The 20,627-nt window shown below is 40.8% G+C and overlaps 1 protein-coding gene across 3 annotated transcripts in view; it reads right to left on the bottom strand.

Moving 5' to 3' along the window:
- Positions 1–6,162: 6,162 nt before the first annotated feature.
- LOC308287477 (calcium-dependent secretion activator 1) overlaps positions 6,163–20,627 on the bottom strand; it is a gene marked incomplete at both ends in the record, with an annotated part of 156,978 nt that continues 142,513 nt past the window's right edge. For all 3 annotated transcript variants that reach the window (XM_080728659.1, XM_080728658.1, XM_080728660.1), the window contains 6 exons: positions 6,163–6,339; positions 9,275–9,379; positions 17,332–17,439; positions 17,998–18,030; positions 18,149–18,232; positions 18,361–18,435. In XM_080728659.1, the coding sequence (XP_080584785.1) occupies positions 6,163–6,339; positions 9,275–9,379; positions 17,332–17,439; positions 17,998–18,030; positions 18,149–18,232; positions 18,361–18,435 (582 nt within the window). The remainder of the gene's footprint in view (positions 6,340–9,274; positions 9,380–17,331; positions 17,440–17,997; positions 18,031–18,148; positions 18,233–18,360; positions 18,436–20,627) is intronic.

Raw genomic sequence — 20,627 nt, 5'->3', positions numbered from 1 at the left:
GCAGCCTGCCCTCGACACTTCCTCTTTTGTGCCCACCAAGTTGGACGGGTCGCTCCAATCAACTGCAGCGGGTGGACGAGATATCTAGCTTTTTATATCTGTGAGTGGGCGCCCCGACAGACACTGTAGTTTGATGAAGTCGGACATTCATTTACAAAAAAAAAAAAGAAAAACGGGAAAAGAAATACATAAAAAGTTTAAATAAGGAGATACAAGGTTTCTGTCCGGCAGCAACGATTTGTAACCAAAGAGGTGGTTCTAAATTGCAGCACAAAGTGGTTTGTTCCGAGGTCTTTTTTACATTAGCTCTGGTCCATAGTAGGGCATTCACCAAATATTCGAATATCAAAGTCACTATTCGACGTTGTTCACCGAAGTCGAATATTCGCTTATTTTAATTTTTTTATTGTTTTGTCTTTAAAAATATATATATTTCTTCTTGTTTTATAAAGCTTGGCTAGATAGGAAGTCATAAGTCATAAGATTCCAAGCACTTGGAATTGTAGATATTACATTTAATGTGACTCGGTTTCGCGGAAAAATATTGTGAAAATAGCAGATCTACATGCTCACAACGCCTCGCGTTGCGAGGCGTTGTGAGCATGTAGATCGACTATTTTCATAATGTTCGCCTCTTGCTTACTTAATATTTGACAATATTCGACTATTCGAATACTTTGAGGTCGAGTAATTCGAATACTAAAAATCACTATTCATGAATGCCCTGGTCCATAGAGTTAGAGGGAGTTCTCCTTAAAGGAGTAGTTCACCCCCAAAAAGACTTTTTTTCTGTTGATTAGTCATGCCATGGAGACTTGAGTTCAATAAAAAAGAAAATGTATTTTGTCGAATCCCTAAGACAAAAAAATGTATTATAGTAAATGTAACCCCATTTATTCTGAATGGGGACCCAAATACAAGGCCCTGGATGGGGAACCAAATGCATTTGGGTGAGAATCAATGGAGGTCAATTTACTTGACCCTTGACCCTAAATTTACCCCCATTGATTCTGACCCAAATGCATTTGGGTCCCCATCCAGAATCAATGGGGGTAAATTTACTATAATAATTTTTTGTGTTTTAGGAATGCGACAAATAAAAAAAATAAAAGATAAAAAAATATATATAATTGAACTCATGTCTCCACGCTATATCTCCGATAGCTGCGGTAGCCCTGCTTCTCGTCTTTAATTAAAAGAATAATAATAAAATAAATAGATAAAATAAAATACTCTTTTTGGCCAGAAAAGATATATACTATATTTCACCGGAAGAAAGGCATTTTTTAGTTACTCCACTGTGCCCTCTACAGATCTTTTCAATAGTAAATTACATTGACCAGATTTTGCCTTACAGTGAAATATTTTCTTTTCTGGACAAAAAGTGTATTTTAGACGTGAGGTGGAAGGCTCAGAGTGTTCCCATTAGGGAAAGTAGTCTTTCAACTCCCTAAAGCCGTCTTTGTTTTGGTGAGTATCGAAAGTGATTTATTATTATTGCTTTAACTAAAGACGAAGGGCAGGGCTGCTGCGGCTGTAAGCGCAAGGGCTCATCGGTGACTTCTAACACTATGGACCAGAGCTATATCAACATATGAGACAGTTGTTAGTTTACAGCACAGTAGGGGTGCAACAGTTAAACAAAATAATTGATTTAATCGATTAATAAAGGTAATTGATAATTTAATAAAAAATACATTAATAAACTATCCCTATTTTGGGCATGTCATTATTATTATTATTTTATAATCATCTACAAGCTAAAAATAGGGCTTAAGTGGTTATTTGATGTGTTTTGAATATAAAAAAAAAACAGATCTCGATTATTGATTAATCCAAATTATTGATTAGAAAATAATCGATAGATACAGCGGTTTTCCCAGTTTCAAAACCCAATGTTATTCAATTAACCACTTAAACCTGACTTATACTTCATCATACGACGGTGTGCCATGGCAAAATAGCTGACAATACAAGCTCGACTAATTCTGTCGTGCGACACCAGCATATATGACGGAGTATATAATAGAGAATTTTCGCATATCATTAGCCTAATAGCATAATTGTCATATTTTTAAGATTTTTGGCAAACTGCATTATATACAGACTGAGTGCTCTCATTTTTACCAAATATAAAAGTTATTTTCAATCTGTCCTAATGGAAAAAGATATTCCCATAAAATGTAAGGTGCTAACAATGTAATTCAGGGGTGCCGTGAATTCAAATATTTACATGGGTGACAAAAAAATAAAATAATAGAACCTCTGCTGTAGTCACATTGCAGTGGCCCATTCATATTTACAAAAATCTCACCCAGTGTGAAGTGAGCAGTGCTATTTAATCTCATTAAAGGTACACAAGGTAACTTTAAGACTATTTCTAATATATTGGTCTAGTATATATATATATATATATATATATATATATATATATATATATATATATATATATAACCTTGTATGTCCAAAACCGTTTGTTTTGTATTTATCATCTTTAAAATGATTTAAACTAGTGAAAACAGCCGATCTACAAGCACACAACGCGTTGTGTGCTTGTAGATCTGCTGTTTTCACTACTTTTGTGTGACGGCCTTGTATGATGAAGCAGGACTTTGCTTTGCGAAAGAACTTACACATTTGAAACGTGGAGATACGAGGTTTCCACCCGACAACGACGATATATAGGTATAAAGTTACCTAGTGTACCTTTAAGCGTCCTGCGAAGCTTGGCCAATGTGACCCTTGGGTGTACAACAACAAACTTTGGACGAACGGACAAAGCCAGACGTTGGAGCTTAGCTCCTTCCAGGAGCATCCCTCAAAAATATTTATATAAACTATTTTAAGCCTAAATTCAAGCCATCCAGGCTCCCGATGAACCATGGCCACAAAACCTTTGATTCTGTGAAGAAGGGGAACAAATTAATTATATACTATGTTATTTAATAAATACCCTTTGTTTTGCGGTTTTCAATAAAATTTTAATGAAAAAAATGTTTTATGCTCATGATTCATCAGGATCCTGTATGGCTTGATTCTAGGCTTAAAATAATTGCTAGATATCTTTTGAAAAAAAGAAATATATATATATATATATATGGACTTCTTTTTATTTGTATGTTTTAAGGGGAACCACAAAATGGCAGCTACTGCTATCTATACTATACTAGTGTATTTTCTGTTATTTGGGGGAAAGCTTTTGCTGAAAATAGCTTGTCGGTCTGCTATTTTGCAGTGAAAACAACTTTTCTGTTTGCTATCCTCAGGAACGGTCAGAGTGCATCGTGCTTATTTTATTCGTGTCCATCTGGGGCTGATACGCCATCGTGTTCAGTCTGTACATTTGAATTATAACCCATGTTCAACACGTTTTCCGCACATTGATTCATTCATCCACACACACTTGGTTCTATGTGACAGCTGGCCTCTTTTCTTATCACACACACCCACTTCTCCATGAGAGGAGGTTTTGCTTGATGAAATTCCTCAACATTTGGAGAAGAGCCTGCAGATTTCTGATTTGATTTTAAAACTCCACATCAAACTGCTTTTCAGCACCAACTGTTGCGATTAGACAATTATGTAATAATTGTGAGAGCCCTATTCATCAGTATCATTGGTAAAAACTGTGAAGGAAGTAAGGAAGAGGCCCAATTTCTTTTCCAATCATGGCTTCTGTGCATAGAGCCTATTCAGTCCCACACTAAACAATTTATCTTCTCCCGAGATTCATACTGTTATGTTTCCCTGACATTTTTTGCTTGGAGCCAGTGAAGTTTGTGCCGGTCTATGATTGAAGCCATGTTGGCTGTTGTTCTATTTTGTAAACTTGAAAAATGAATAATAAAATGGTTTTGTCCATTTATTATATTACATGTTTATATGATAGTATCATAGTTGTTGTATTACTATGATACTGTGATATACATATCATAGTGTAAAAGTGTTATTTAATACGTAAAACTGTATTGGTTTACATGAAATAAATTATGGGTTTTGATGTACTGCATCCTGGTATTAGAGATTTTGGGCAGATCACCTAGCCTGACACTCAGCCTGAAATGGGTGTGGCTAGCGATTCAGGGTCTGGAACTAGGCTACAGATCACCTTCATAATAATATAATCATTATAAGCAGCACATTAATGCCCCCTGCTGTTCATTATAGCACATCTCAGGCTCAAGATTATTAGTTTTTCATTCTTTTTAGTATTTTTATGAATTCCGTTTAGTTTTTATTAGTTTGTTTTAATTTAGTTTATTTCTTTTTTTTATTGTAATATGGAGTCTGGGGAAAGATTCAACAAGTTGATAAATGTAGATTGGCTATTTTCAGCATGCAACCATGTGTAAAATCACATTTTTGGTGACTAAAACTAGACTAAAACTAAGACATTTCAGATGACTAATGACACATTTTATCCAAAAGACTAACTAAAACTAAATCAAAATTTGCTGTAAAAATCAACACTGGCCAGAAGAATACAACTCTTGCAGTAAGTAAAACATTCACCAGGAGCACACATGTACAGTAATTTATTTAGAGGCCACAGCTCTTGCATATTACAACTGTTGGCTTTTCATAAGGCAAAAAAAAAGAAAAGCAAGAATGAATCCACCAGCTATAATCTTCACACAGAATAAAACGTAAAGCGTTTTTTGGGGGGAGGTTGGTTGGGGGACCCACGGGCATGCAGCAAGAATGGCTCAGAGAATGCAATGTACAGCATTATATATATATACAAAACAACAGGACGACCCAAACAGAATGCCACACAATCTCATTCTACACAAGTTACGGAACAAAGACAAGACCAACTTTTGTATTTATTTCTTTTTTAGTTTTAAATAAAAAACGAAATTATTTTTAGCTTTTTTTTCTTTGTAAAAGTGCAACTCAATTTAAAATAGAACCCGTTTAAAGGCCTGCTTTTTAAATGTTGAAATAAAAATAGAATCTCCCGAGTTATCAAAATGGAGCTATGAGAATATTGCATCTCTAGAATACACTCCTATTTGGTTCAAGATTTCCTTTTTGAACCAACGTCTGATTTTTGTTAAATGTGAGATGAGGTCACATAGCATTGACACATGATAAAAATGTCCAGAACTTTCCTGTCGTTGATGTCGATAACAGCGAGTAGACGAGAAAATGTTTATCCTTAATAACAGCAGAACAAAAAGAACATAAATACAGAGGTTTAGTTTTCAGTTTGAAGCAGTTGGCATTCACTTAAAAACAGACGAGACAAATATGCTTAATTTACACTCTCCGTTGCGGGATGGTGTCTCGCGCTGCAAATCGCGGATCTACGAGCTCACGACGAGTCACGGTGTTAAAAGCTTGTAGATCTGTCATTTTCAGCCCCAGGAACGCGATCCTTCGACAGGGTGCAAACCGAGGCTTATAAAAGGGTCCATACACTCATCACAATTATGTACCATTAATGAATGGAGAATACGACAAATAAGCGCCATATAGTTTTGCATTGGACAGGGGGACACACTTAATAATCTCACTCAACATCGTCAAAACAAATGGTACTCCATATTGCTTAGTAACACAGAAATGATTTTTCTTTTTTTAGAAATGAATGAGTCAAAGATAGGTGCTATCTTTATCATCATGACACAGCTAGACTGTCGGCCATGGTTTATTTATATATTATTTTTTTTCAACATTTTAGTTTTTTTTTAATAGTTTTCCTCAGTATAAGTACAATTTTTATTAGTTAATAGTTCCTTTCATAGGCATTTTTCGAGCTGACAAAGAGGTCCTAGAGTGGCTATCTGAGTAACAAGAGTCGGTACGTCATGCATTGGTTACCAGGCTAAGTCAAAAGTGTAATGGGGGGGAGGGGATGGGCGGAGGGGGCTATTAATAGAGCTCCGAAGTCCTGGCGTCACTGCCGCTAGATGGCGCTATTACCCGGGTTCACGTTGTTATTTTTTATTTATTTATAGGGGAACAGGGGAATCTTAGATCACGATCGCGATTCCCCTATGGGGATATCAACACACAAAATAACAATGTGAACCCGGGTAATAGCGCCATCTAGAGACAGTGACGTCAGACTTCCTTGGTCTATTAGGAGGGGAAAGGAGGGTCAAGGGTGGAGTAGGTGGGCGGAGTAAGTGGGTGGATTGTCAGTGCAGGTGTGCTCTAGTCGTCGTCTTCGTCCTCCTCGTCGGAGTCCTTCATGGAGATGCCCGCCATGCCTCCCTCCCTGACCGAAGCCGTGGCCTCCTCCAGGGTCAGCCTGTTGCGCACCGTGTCGTACATCTTGCTGTTGAGGGTGGAGTCTAGCACCCCCTGCAGGCGGAAGTCCCGGTACTTTTTCTACACGGGTGGGAGAGAGAATTGATCAGTCGATCGATTGATAAAACAAACATGGGTAAGTTGTCCTTATACAGCACTGCTACCCAAGTGTGGAATTCCCTGACCCCACCCCTTAACTCATACCTCGCGATCCCCGTAGAGACCGTAGATTTCCCGCTGTACCGCGCTGCCATGCCCGTAGAGCCCGCAAAGTTTAATTAGCTTTAATCATTATGAAAGGATTAAAAGTATTAGCGCAGATTTTCGCTGATTCTGGCTCTTTAGGCCCGCCCCCCTAACTGTATCCGGTCATTTCCGGTCTGGACCGGATCCAGCTTTCCGTATCCAGTCTGAGCCTGGGCCATAGTCCCGCCTCCATTGGTTTACTGTGTAACAGAAGTGGAAGCTACTGGGCGATGGAACGTTCGTTTTTCAATCGGATTTTTGCGTTTGGAAACTTTGATCCAGTCTCTACACGCCTGGATTATGATCCCCGCACATATTGTGCGTTTTGTGCGTGAACGTGTCCACGTGTTACCATAGCGCACAGTTGGCTTTTTTCAATGCTTTTTCATGTAAACACTGGCTGATAAGCAGAGATACAGCGTGGCAACGGATATGTCTTTTTCAATGGGGTTTTTTGTATTCGAAAGCTTGTCACCGAGTCTACACGTCTACTAGATGAGTCGCGCACAGATTGTGCACGATGCGTGCGCGTGCCCACGTTAAAAGGTAAGGACAATTTGGCAGCTGCTTACTACAGCTATGTTTAAAATGGCAGAGAAAAAGTTAAACAAATTTTGTTCACTGGATTCCTTTAAAACTGCTTTAAAAACTGTTTTAAAAAAAGGCTAAACGGGGAGGTAGTTATCACCCTTTTTCCGTACTAAGTACATAATATGTTTTACAGTATATTTGCAATGACATTGAATGTTTTTGGTGCTACTTTATATGTTGATGAATTGAATACCTAGGACCCCAATGGAAACAAGACTGCTTTTTTGGCACAATCTTTTTAGAAGTGTTTTGAATGTACTCGTGCGGGGATTACGCCAAAATGTACATTTCTGTCTAATAAAATATTGAATAAATCTATCAATCTTTCATTGAATACTTTTATTATTCAGAAATGTAAATGGCATGAGGTACAGTCAGACATTTTAGGCTAAAGGTGGACTTTCTTCCATTGTGGTCCTATAATAAAGTTATCGTCGTATGACAATTATGCCCAGAATTTCCCACCATGTTGTTATGTCATATTCATACAGCATAGGCCCCTCAACCTCAGCGGATGAGGATGTAAGAGCAAAATGTTTACCAATGATTTTACATAATTATTTAAAAACATATCGTCGTCGTCGGGTGGAAACCTCGTATCTCCAAGTTTCAAATTTGTGCGTTCTTTCGCAGAGTAAAGCCCTGCTTCATCATACAAGGCAGTCGCACAAAAGTAGTGAAAACAGCAGATCTACAAGCACACAACGCCTCGCGGTGCGAGGCGTTGTGTGCTTGTAGATCGTCTGTTTTCACTAGTTTGAATCATTTTTTAAATGAAAAATGCTAAACAAACGTTGGTTTTGGACATACAAGGTTTTCACCCGACAACGACAATATAGTGGACGTGAATGTAAGCTGTTGTCAGAGTGACATTATGACATCATCAACATGACGTCCGAGATTAACATGGAAGCCATGCCGTTATCTTGTATCGGGCGTGTGTGTGTGTGTGTGTGTGTGTGTGCGTGCGTGCGTGCGTGCGTGTGTGCGTGCGTGCGCGCGCGCGCACGCCTGTGTGTCCTGGGCATGACGTTAAACTGCTTTGCTGTAACTACCACCGTCAATGTAGTACAGTAGGTGCAGTGGATGCATTTGCAACTTCTGTGGACTATATAGCTTGCATACAAGAAGGCTCTATTCACCGTTGGAATCTACCAGACCTGACGGCCCCTCCCGTGAACCGCTACAGGGAAGAGAGGCAATAGACCGGTCTGCTGTCGGAATAGCAATGGGTGGACTTCCCAGCCCATGAGAACAACTACAGAGAGTGCTTTAACACCAAGCAGCAGCAGTACAAGAATAATAACTTTGTTTCCTCTGGTTGATCCAGCCTAGGACATAATACCCACCGACTGGTTGTTGGAGGCTTTCAACAACTTGGGATGCCCAACGACGAGGCCGAAAGGCTGGCATAGTATTGTGCCGTCTCTGCTGCCATATACTGTATGTCGGAGCCGCCGCTATTTGTGCCTATGGAGTGCTGAGTGTCATGCGTGTCGAGGACATATCCATGAGTTTGTGAATGTAACCTTTACTGCACCTAAAATATCTGTGTCCCTGTACGCTTTCCTTATGTGTGGAGTCTATGGACATGAATAAATTGTTAGACTGTGTACATGTGTTTGTGTGTAATAAGCACTTGTGTTTTTCAACTGCCATGTTCAAACTGTGCAATAATGACAATAATGCCTTTTCAGATATGACAGCTAATACACCTAATGTTGGTATTGTTGTTGAGGACTGTAGAGAAGAGACCGTTTTAGAAGTGTCATGTATATTCAACCACAGCCTGGAAGAGGCATTCCTTACCAAAGTGTTAAAGTGCCAACGTCTTAAGGATGCTATTACACAGCTTGGTTAACAATGTGAACTGCTCATATTTGGAAGCCCCTGTAATGTCCATAAATGTGTTGTGAGAGGCCTGCAGATTGCAGAAATGCCCAAGCCGGAAGCTAATAAGGCACTGGCAAAATTCTGTTCAGTGTCTGTGATAATTGGCACACGAGGAGGAGACGATACTTCCTGTGTCTGTGATCTGTATCCTGAAACACTTAACGGAGAAGTTTCCCCAAGTTTGAGCATCTTACTATTGTTGTGTTATAAAGAATCTCTTGTTAAATGTGAACACAAGTAAAGATGTTAAATGTGTGCGTATATGCCTGTAGTGTATAATATCTACCTTTGCAATCCTGATGAGGATTTTTAGCTGGTATACATGGAGCTGTTGATCCATGCGTTCAGTCAGCCAGGTCCCCAGTATGTTCATGGTGGCAGTGTACCATTGCTGAAACACACATAAAACACAACGCTCTCCAGCAAAACACAACAATCACATGCATACTCAAAAGGACAGACCAAACACGTGTACATACCTAGCGTACTGCGGATAAAGCGCACACCTCTGATGGACCAACACATGAACAGAGAGAGATGATGCAAGATATTTTGTTGAACTTGGAAACTTGAAGTTGGCACAATACCCAATGTTCTATAGAGCATCGCAGCGGAAGTGGTTTACTGGGGTCACTTAAAAATCGCCCATTCATTTTCCCCGTAGACTTTTACAAAAATATTTATAACAATTATGTTAACGAACAAAGCCATCCAGGATGGCAGTCAATCATGAACATCGCTAAACAAAGGGTATTTATTAAATGTAGTATATCAAATAATGTAATATTAAAATATGTTTTCACATAGGATCAAAGGTTGTATGGTCATGATTCACTGCCATCCTGGCTTTGGCTTTGTTCGAGGCTTAACATAATTGTTATAAATATTTTTGTATGGGGAAAATGAATGGGCGATTTTTAAGTGACCCCAGTAAACCACTTCTGCTGCGATGCTCTATACCAGATGGTGGTAGGTTGGTAGAAAATGGTTGGTCTACACCAGTGGTTCTCAACCTTTTCAGGCCGCAACCCCCAAACAATCATATTTTAACTGCCCCCCCCCCCCCCCCCCCCCCCGACGAGCACTAAGACTTGAGGCATTACATTTTGTACAACACTTCTATTGTGAAAATAGCAAATCTACATGCTCACAACACCTCGCTATTTTCACAATTTCTGCCTCTAACATTTGACAATTTGGCCAATGTTTAATTTGTCATTTTAGAGGTATTAAAAAGTCCTTAAATTGTCATTTAGAAATGTGCAGATACCCTCTATTCCCTAAAACGGTATGTTGTTGTTTTTCGCTGTTGAGTGAGAAAACAATGTTGCACGTTAAGCTAATCATCTGGGGACCCCCCCCCCCCAAAATAATTTGGGGACCCACAGGTTGAGAACCACTGGACTACACTAGGTACTGCAGACCAGTGCCAACTTGTCAATAGACCACCAAAGTCCTGACGTCACTGCAGCTAGAGGGGATGAGGGCGCTATCCCCCCAGGTCCCCTTCTTATGTTTTGTGTTGAAATCCTCATAGGGGAATCTTGGATCGCCTCATAAAAAAGCTGTGTTCCAAAAAATAAACACACCACCCCGAAGATTTCACTGGTATGGATATGAAGCATCAACTGAAGGTGGAAATGTACATGTAAGTTATCCAAAGAGTAACAATAAATGCTAGAAACAAATCAAACAAAACCAAATGACTACATTTCCCATGGAACACGGGACAGTGATTGCAAACCCGGAAGCGTCCCGGAAGTGTCGTTTCCGATGCAGAATCAATTCAATTCTGATAACAACGGGACCCATTGTCAATAGTATTGCAGACGTGGAAAAGTAGACCAACTTTATAACTATATAGTATTGCAGACAAATGGACCTATGTGTAAGAACTCCACAACTGGAAAAACATTAAGTATTTATGTATGAAGTTGAATGTGATTTCACTTCCAATCTCTTCTAATAAATGAAAAAAGAAAAGGAAAAGAGAGAGAGAGACCTGAAAGACAAATACAATTAAAAGTCCATGCATTAAAACGTGTCCTCTGTCTCCATCTAGAGGCAGTGGTCATCATTGTCACCATTGACCTGTTTTAGTGCAAGGTTATTTTCACTTTGCACCCAAATCACACAACGTTAAAAAAATATTTACTTCATCAATACCTTTTGCATTTGTGAGTGCCCCAGACATGCAATGGTCCTTGCTTCAAAGCCACACTTTATGTGCCAGCGCTTTGTAAAAAGAATTTGTGTTGACATTATTGTTGTACATTACAATAGACCACCTAACTAATTATGTTGCCTCTGAAGGTAACATTGTACTTAATTTACCAAATTGATTTGAAGCTTGCCAAAGTGAAAGGTGTTGAATAGTTTTGTAAACAGCATAGCCTATCCAAGTTTTCATTTTCTTTAAAGACGTTTTGTGGCGGAAAACTCACGTTACTAGTAATTCATGTTGCAAGTATTGTTGTAAATTAAAATGTCATAGATAATTTTTTTATGTATTTTACATACATAACATATCGTCGTTGTCGGGTGGAAACCTTGTATCTCCAAGTTTCAAATGTACATTCTTTCGCAAAGTAAAGCCCCTGCTTCATCATACAAGGCCGTCGCACAAAAGTAGTGAAAACAGCAGATCTACAAGCACACAACGCCTCGCGGTGCGAGGCATGGTGTGCTTGTAGATCGGCTGTTTTCACTTGTTCAAACCATTTTAAAAATGATAAATGCAAAACCAACGGTTTTGGACATACAAGGTTTTCACCCGACAACGACGGTTTACATTTTATTGTAGTATAGACACTCGACCAAACCAGATGCACCAAAGTGGATTTGAACCCCTTTGACGTCACGATGATGGCAGGTAGCCCTGTGCCACACAAGCACCCCCATTCTGTACACTTTCAACAGTGCTGTTGAAAGTGTACAGAAAGTCACTGAAACATTACCACAGGGTCATTATTTGCACGTATATAAAGATGATTCCTATCTGAGGGCTTCTAAGAGCCATCATTGTTCAAGTTTGATTCTAAAGTTTTTGCTTGTTTGTAACTGAAGAAGATGTTTGTTTGCTACTGAAGACAAAAATAACCCATACTCATTTTCGACAAAGAATTAATTGGCAAAACAAAAAAACAGAATGAGAGTGAGTAAGATGGTCAGCAGGCAGGGAGCATCAGTGCTATTTTCTTATACCTTCTCACAACTTTTCATGGGCAGAGATTTTTTTTCATTTTTTTTTCAGATCAAGTTATAAGAGAACAGCACACAAGAGTGATCGAAACTGTTGTCATCCCCCCCAATATTAAGGGAAAAGAAAGTGTCAACGTAATACATTGTGGAGTGAGAAGGCAGGAAGACAATGGGCCAAACTGGGCTGGGTTTGTCTGGTTGATTTGGGTTTGAGTGTTTTTCTTTAGCTTAGCATTTTAGCATCAGACACTGTCGGGGAGAAACCTTGTCTCTCGATCCATATTTCAACTTTCAACAAAATGTTTTCAACAAAATGGCGTTAGATAGCCTAAGCAGTTTCCTGTCCCCACTTCACAGTGGAGTTGAGCGTGCAGTGCAGTGCAGTGCATGCAGACCTTGCAGGTGGGCAGCAGGTGGTGCTAAGGTACGGCATACTTTTATGGCTTCATTTATCTCCACAGCACGCCAGTTAGTCCCACGCAGGAAGCAGCAGATCTACAAAAGCTCACAATAGGCTCTATGCACAGCAGCCATATTGTAAAGAAATTGGGCCCCTTCCTTACTTCCTTTCCAGTGTTACCGATGATACTAATGAAGGCTATGTGTATGTTCCATTCTGGTCAAACAGAGTCAGCGTGCTGATATTCTGCATGTTGGCTCACTGGAAACACTCTGCCAAGCCTGGGTCTCAAATTGGGGTCCAGGGACCCTCATATGGTTCCTTGAGGGGGTTCCAAATGCCTGCTTATGGGTGCCATTTGTACACTCTCAGAGTTGTGGGGGTCCTTGAAATGATAAAGTTTGAGAATCACCGTGCTACACTAAATGGAACATCAGTATCACTGGTAACACCCGTGAAGGATGTGAGGATTAAGGAAGGGACACCATTTCTTTCCAATATGGCTGCTGTGCATACATAGCCTATATTTGTCACCATGCATGTGACACGTTTGTGTTTGAGAGCTTGTCGTAGAACTGTCTATTTTCAACGTGCGACACCAACACACGATATGGAGTATAAATCAGGCTTTATTTTCCAATGAGGCAGAACTCTGAGGAGGAGGGTCATGCTAGAAGATGTACACAGGAAGATTATTTGACTCTAAAATCATGCCAATCAACATAATGTGTTAAAACAACGCAACATGTAGAGATAAGTGCCACTTTTCTTTTCTAACAGAGGAGCCAGCAGGAATGGAGTAATTCAGGAAAGAAAAGAATCAAGAGAGGGAGGGGAGGGGTAAACAATTAGTGAAAGACGGAGAGATTACACTGCTGATGCAACATTTAGGCGCTATTCATAGACGTACATGCAAATGAAATGGATGATACTTAGTAATGAAAGATGAGAATATAGGCAGCAAGCAACATCAAAATATCCTACACACACACACACACACACGCACACACAGACACACAAAACAAATCAATTAAAAATATCTGATGAAACACCAAACTGCAACGCTGATAGTTTGAGACATTCTTAACAACAGTTTAACGTGTGGTGCTTGGTAGGAACTGAATGCACTGTGGCTGGTCCCGCTGTACCGGGTCCAGACAGAGGCTGTCCAAATGCAGTGAAGATCACCTTTTTCATAGTCTCGCGTGGTCAGACTGTTGTCTCCCACAATTTCCAAATGCTTCCGGTCATACAGTCTGGAGCAACGGAAGCAAGCAATAAAGCGCATGCGAAGCCTCTTCCCCGCTTCCGTTTCGCCTTTACAGTTGCGCAAATGTATCCTGACATAAATCAAAGCCATCTAAGCATACAGTATATAGCTTGTGCTTAGCAGAAATGGAAATGGGAAATACAATGTATTTTTTAATGTTTCATAAACAGAAATGCCGGTGTAGTTCCAGACTCCATATAGCATTCGGAAATTGTGGAATAGTTGTCTGGCGGGGACGGGTCGCCATTCCGACACATCCCCATTCCGAACACCAGGTTAGCATTCAGCAGTGTCGGCAGGTTAGCTACTCACCGGTTAGCATTCACCCTACTGAGGTTAGGGTTAGGGTTAAGGTTAGGTGGTCGGAATAGCGACGTGTCGGAGTGCCGGCGCGTAACCTTGTCTGGCTACGCAAGATTGGCTTTTTCGTATCCAAAAAGCAAAGGTATCCCCACCAACAGATGTTTGAGATTTCACCGGAAAGTGATTTTTTTTTACAACAGGGTTGAGTGACTTATTTAGTCAGCCTGTGCCATGTTGTCCCATTCGACCCGGAAGAACCCCCCGACGGCAGGTACCAGTTTACTTTCCGGTGAAACCTCAAACACCTGTAGGTGTCTGCACTGCATTTGGACGGACTCCTCTACCTCTGCCGGGACCCGGTACTTCAGGACCTCATCTCGGAAGCTATCGTGTAGAGGGAGGTTCCAAGCGGGGCTAGAGCAAATGGTGAGACACGAGGAGACAAGACAGCTAGGTGTGCGTGGACCTCAACGACTTAAGGCCCGTCCATACTTTCTCAGAAACGTTCGGTGTGTTGGACTTTCCGACGTGCACATTTCCAAACTCTCATTCGGTCTAATGCTTTTCAGAAGTCTCGAGTGACGTCATTTTGTTGTCGAACCGGACCTTTTGACCGAAAACTGCAGTTTTGGTCAAAGTATGGACAGGCCTTTAGAAGCAAACACACTCCACAACAGTGTCAACACTTTTGTCTAAAATATAAATACATATAAATAAATATATATACGTATATACTGTATGTATATATTGTATATCTTGCACAGTGACTGCACATCAGCTCAAAGTCAATACAAAGAGCTGAAACCAGAGGAAGAGGTCAGTACACTCTCTCAAGCAACCTCTTAAACAACATATATTGTACAATATGCACACTACTGCCACCACCACACTGCACCACACCACACCACACGTCTTCCATCCACACAAAGCCATCGCACACCTGTGAGCTCTCACAGGTCTGTACGACAACAAGTTGTCTCTTGAACAATAAATAATTATGAAAGCACACACACATCACAGCTGTATGTGTACTTCAACTTCACACATGGAGGACACATTACTTTCAATGTATCATTCGTAGGATTATGTTTTCATAAGACAGTGCTCTCTTCATGCTGTGAAAGACTATTATGTGCAGGCAGCATGTTCATGGCCTCGTAACCACTTACTGTAGCTATATTTAGTTTTATGGTGAATAGTGAAAATAGCCGCGATGATCTGCTATTTTCATTGTTTTTGAAAAAGAAATTAAGAAGAAGGATTTAAATGTTTTGATATTGTTTGAATGTTGTTGACTTTTTAAAACAAATTCTCTCCTCTCTCCTCATTGCATATAAGGACTAGTTAATTATACATTGTTGCATTACTATGTTGCTCGACGGAAATTTTCCAACTGAAAAAGAAAGTTGCTTTCCCCCCGAAAATAGGTTGTCAAACAATACATCTTCGCCGAGTGACACGGTTGTAACCCCTTTTTGTAAGCCCTTTTTTGTAACCCCGATCTAATATTCGTCTTATATTTGGTATTTGGTGTGCGGGCAGTTTTAGGCCTGGCTCAGGAAAGAGGACGTCCCTGCCATGCAAAGCCCATCACGGGCACCGTTGGAGGTGCGACAGGCCTAAGGCCTAGCAGGAAGTGGATCCCTCTGTGAAATAATACCGTCTTAATATTCCCCTTTGGATGGGTGTTAGATGTTTGGCTTCCCACGTGGGACACCCAGGTTTGAATCCAGTCCATAGACCGTAAAAATTAATGGACAGCAATCAGCCCATAGACTCTATAGACCGTAAAATGAAGCCTGATTTCCTTCAACATCCGGTCCTGAAATGTGGCACGGAAATAAATTATATCGGTTGGGACAGAGCGGGGGGTGGGTCAATAAATTGGTTATTGGTTGGGAGCTTGTCAATCATAAATCATTACAAGCTAGCCACCCCCTCCTACAGCAATATTTACATGAGAGCACACAGGGTGCAGCAGTTTATAGCTGAACAGCTGTAAATCCTAAAGCTAAACGCGTGTACAGCTTCACGTGGTGGTGTGCACATACTTCTGTTCTGTTCAGAGAGAGAGAGAGAGAGCACTGCTTTAGATAATCCTTCTTGAGGGTGTGCTTTTACGGACTCTTTGTTCGGCAAAATAACAATGATTTCATAGACAAAGGTCCAAAAGCACAGTGGCAATAATAATAATAATAATGCACACCAGAATACAGAGGGCAGCAGCTTAATGTTCAGAGAGAGAGAGAGAGAGAGGATAGAAGAGAGAATAGAGAGATAGAAGAAGGAAGAGAAATGTCAAAAGAGGTAGAGAGTCAAGTGAGTACTGATTTCCACAGCTTTGAGTAAAATGGTGACACCCCCCCCCCCTTAGTGTAGGACACTCATGAGAAATGAGGACAACGGATGAAATTTAGCTTTAAGCTAACTCCGGCTGGTTTACACTGAGATTTTTGTATGTTTGTATTTATTATGCAACATGTCAATGTCAGTGTGTCCATTAACTGGTACTGTCCTGTCCAAATAAATAAATAAAGTAAAGTAAAGTAAAGATAACAACACTTCTTTGGCATTTTAATTTCACTACACTTAAACAGTACAAATGTGTCAGCCATGCCATTTGTACTTTTGCATATTAAGTACTGTGGTTTTTAAGTGTGGCAAAATTAACACTTTAGCCACCATTTACGCCAAAGCGAGTTTTCAGATTTTACCGCACTTGGCCGCCATATACGCCAAAAATGCGTAAATTGTTCTTTTCATTGTTTAATATCAGTCTGATACACCCCGCAATAATGTTGAAAAGAAGTCTGATACACCCCGCAGTAATGCAGGGTATCTGGCTTTCCTTTCAGACCAATGGTAGAGAATTCAGAAAAGTGGATTTATCTAGGATTCTACTCCCAGATTGTCCAAATCGTCCAAAGACGCTTCTTTTCAACTGACCATAACTAAAGAACGGATCGTCGCGGTTTCGGGGTCACCGTTTTTCAAAGCCATGGTGAAATCAGTACTCGCAAATCCAACAGGCCTCTTGGGCCAGGCGTATACAGGTGCATCATTCCCCCATGGTCTCAAAATGGAACTTATCCCTCTCTGCTCTGTTGTTTTGCCACATTTTGGAAAGCCCCTCCCCTTGTGATGAGGAGGAAAATGGCATCTTACTTACATCAAATAACCTTTCTATATACACCTCCTCATTGACCTTATCACGCAGCATGTCCTGAGAGTGGCGCACGCAGGTCACGTAGCCGTCAGCCACGTCCATCCCGGGCTTCTGCAAACAGAGCATAGCATAGACAGAGAAACGTGAAGGGTATGCATGCACAGATTGCGTTTTCATGAAGACGAATAATCGCAAGAAAATTTATTATGTACTGTACATCTACAGAACGTTTGAACTACATTAAAGAGGTGGTGCCATAGTTTTGTACTTTTTCTGTTTTTCATGTGTCTAGGAGGTTGAAAGTACATCATTGGACCCCCTGGTGTGGTTTTTATGAGCAATTATGTATTCTCTTGGTATTTGTTTGTTTTCTCTTGGAGGCTGCCACCTTGCGGTCAAAAGTTAAAAAACACAGATACTTTTACATCACAGAATCAACTCCTCCCCTAATTACCATTCACCCAACACTGTGGGGTGTGGCTAACTTAGGCTGGGTCACCACCCACCATGACATCCATGCATACTTAATGAACTGACACACTTAATGAACTGATCACACACACACACACACACACACACACACACACACACACACACACACACACACACACACACACACACACACACACACTCACTCACGCATACAAAACAAGCCGTTGTTATACTTACAGGTACGTCCACATACTTTGAAGCGGCTTTAACCTGCAATCAGAACCAAAACGTTTTCATTAACAGCATATAATGTTTCATACAAAGTGCTGAATCAAAGACTCAGTGAGAAACAGTGGAGACAATGGAATACCAGAGGCTCTCGTCTCACCGTGAAGGACATGAACGAGGAGAAAAGAGTGCCTTCATCGTATCTTGAAATCTTCGCCAGCACAGCCTCCAGAATGACCACAAACTGAAGAAACAGGGACAGAATAATTAATCATTCAGTGATGGAAATGTAGTACTTTTGTTAATATTTTTCTGTCTGTCTGTCTTTAAGTGGCTGCACCACAGTATCATGTACAACATAGGCCAATGTACCTTCGCAACCAAAAGCTGGATCATGTCCTTCACACTCTCCTCGATCAGTTCATCTATCTGGGTGTGGTACTGTTTCTAAAATGAAAGAATGGAACAAACAATAATGTCATATCTGGATGTCATCAAAGCCCACGCAGGAGACAAAGAGTGGCCCAGCAGACAAAGGAAATTCTAATCCCACAAAGCATGACGGGATAGATAGCTTAGAAGGAGAGTAGCCTGGGCTGGCTTCCAATTTCGGGCTTTTGATCCGGTCGGGAGCGGAAGATCTCCTACGTTTTTCTGTAGTCCAAAACGGACTACACTTTGGCCGGAAACAACGACCGGAAACAGCTTTAACCCGTACTTGCGCATGCGCTAACTACATGGCTAACGACTTGCGCATGCGCTAACTGGGTTGAAACTGTTTCCGGTCGTTGTTTCCGGCCAAAGTGTAGTCCGTTCTGGACTACAGAAAAACGTAGGAGATCTTCCACTCCCGACCGGATCAAACGGCCCGTTTAGTAAACGAAGACCAGGCTTTCCCCCAGCGGAAAGCCTGGTGATGCGAGGTTAGAAGGAGAGTAGAGTATACGCTGTCTGCCATTCAAATGCTAACATCATTGCTTAAAGGAGTAGTTCACCCCCAAAATGGCTATTTCCAATTGATTACTCACGGCATGGAGTCTTGAGTTCAATATTTTTTTATTTTATTTGTTGAATTCCTAAGACAAAAACATGTTATTATAGTAAATTTACCCCCACTGATTCTGGATGGGGACCCAAATGCATTTGGGTCCCTGTCCGGAATCAATGGGGGTACATTTATTGTATCAAATTATTGTCTTAGGAATGTGAAAAAAATCAAAAAATATTATTGAACTCCATGGTGTGAGGAATCAATAGAAAAAAAGTAATTTTGGGGGTGAACAACTCCTTTAACACCCACGGAGCCAAACTCGTTCAGTAACGGGATAAGGCCACTGGAGGTCGCTATGCCAAAAATCTGTTATCCCGTTGAGGAACGACATAAAGGGTTAACTGTGCAGCGTGCAGCTGCGTGCATGCTATGTGCCCTGTGAAAGACCCTGGTCCATACGTCATACCGTGGCTCGCACAGAAACAAAATGGAGGATCTAGGCTGCATACACTTCCATTCTATGCTGAAACATAAAAACAGCTATCTATGAATAAGGTGCAAAGAACGCCAGGGAAGCAGAGATCTGCCTGTTTTCACGGCGACACTTTACCGCGATGGTCGGCCCCGGTTTGGATTTTAGTTTCGCGAGCGTTTGTAAACAAAATGGATTATCTTCCTCAATCATCAGTGGACACTCACGTGCACACACACAAAGCTTCCTTGGCTCTTCAAAATAAAGCGTAAGTGAACGACGGCAGCAGCAACAGCTAGAAATGTTAGAAACCTTGGCTTCCGTTGTGTTAAAGGACAACTTTGTTTTTTTTACAACAAGGGTTCATATTTTAGATTGTAATTAGAGAAAAGAAAAAGTGAGTGTTATTTAATGTTTACATTTGCTTCATTCTATTGTTTTATCGCATTTACTGTGCTAAAATGTGGGGCATGCGTACAAGTGGCTAAATATGTCTTTTTAGACACAATAAGCCAGCAGTTTCTTTATTGCTATTTACAGTAACACTTCTTGTTATGCTTGTTGGATTTATTGACGCGTCCAGAGCTTTTGATTGTATACATCATAATAAGCTCTTTAACTCATTAAAAGCCTCAGACATTAACGGATTATAATATCCAGAGTGCCTCCCACCCCCCCCCATTCACGGCCGTTCTCTTATTTTGTCTTATTTTGAAGGCCACCGGAAGTACTTCCGGTCTGACGTCATCGGATCCTTCGACTGAACCGATCATTGTTTATGTGGAGCCATGCTGGATCGGCTCGTAGCGTTTATACATGTGTTTTATAAGCGAGCATCTGCCTCCATCTTCGCTTCTAAAGTGTAGTTTTGAGATAATGGACATTAAAGATGAGGCGGCCCGTCCACCTCAATGTTATGGGATGACTATTGTGTGCTCGTGGAGCCGTGATGATGACAAATCAGCGCGGATTTCGTCTCCGGAGCGTCGGCCATTGTACTAGGTATTTTTACTCGCCGTTACAGTAATATATTACTTTTCCCGCGACATCGCGTGGATGGCACTATAGATACTCTATTACTTTTCCCGCGACATCGCGGGGTTGGCTTTTAATGAGTTAATAAGATCAAGCTTAGGGGTGTACCTAGCAGCTTAATACGTATTTTAGTTTATTGGT

This window comes from Nannobrachium achirus (genome assembly GCF_963921795.1).
Source record: "Nannobrachium achirus genome assembly, chromosome: 6".
Taxonomy (NCBI): Eukaryota; Metazoa; Chordata; class Actinopteri; order Myctophiformes; family Myctophidae; genus Nannobrachium; species Nannobrachium achirus.
This window is presented reverse-complemented; position numbering and strand designations above follow the sequence as displayed.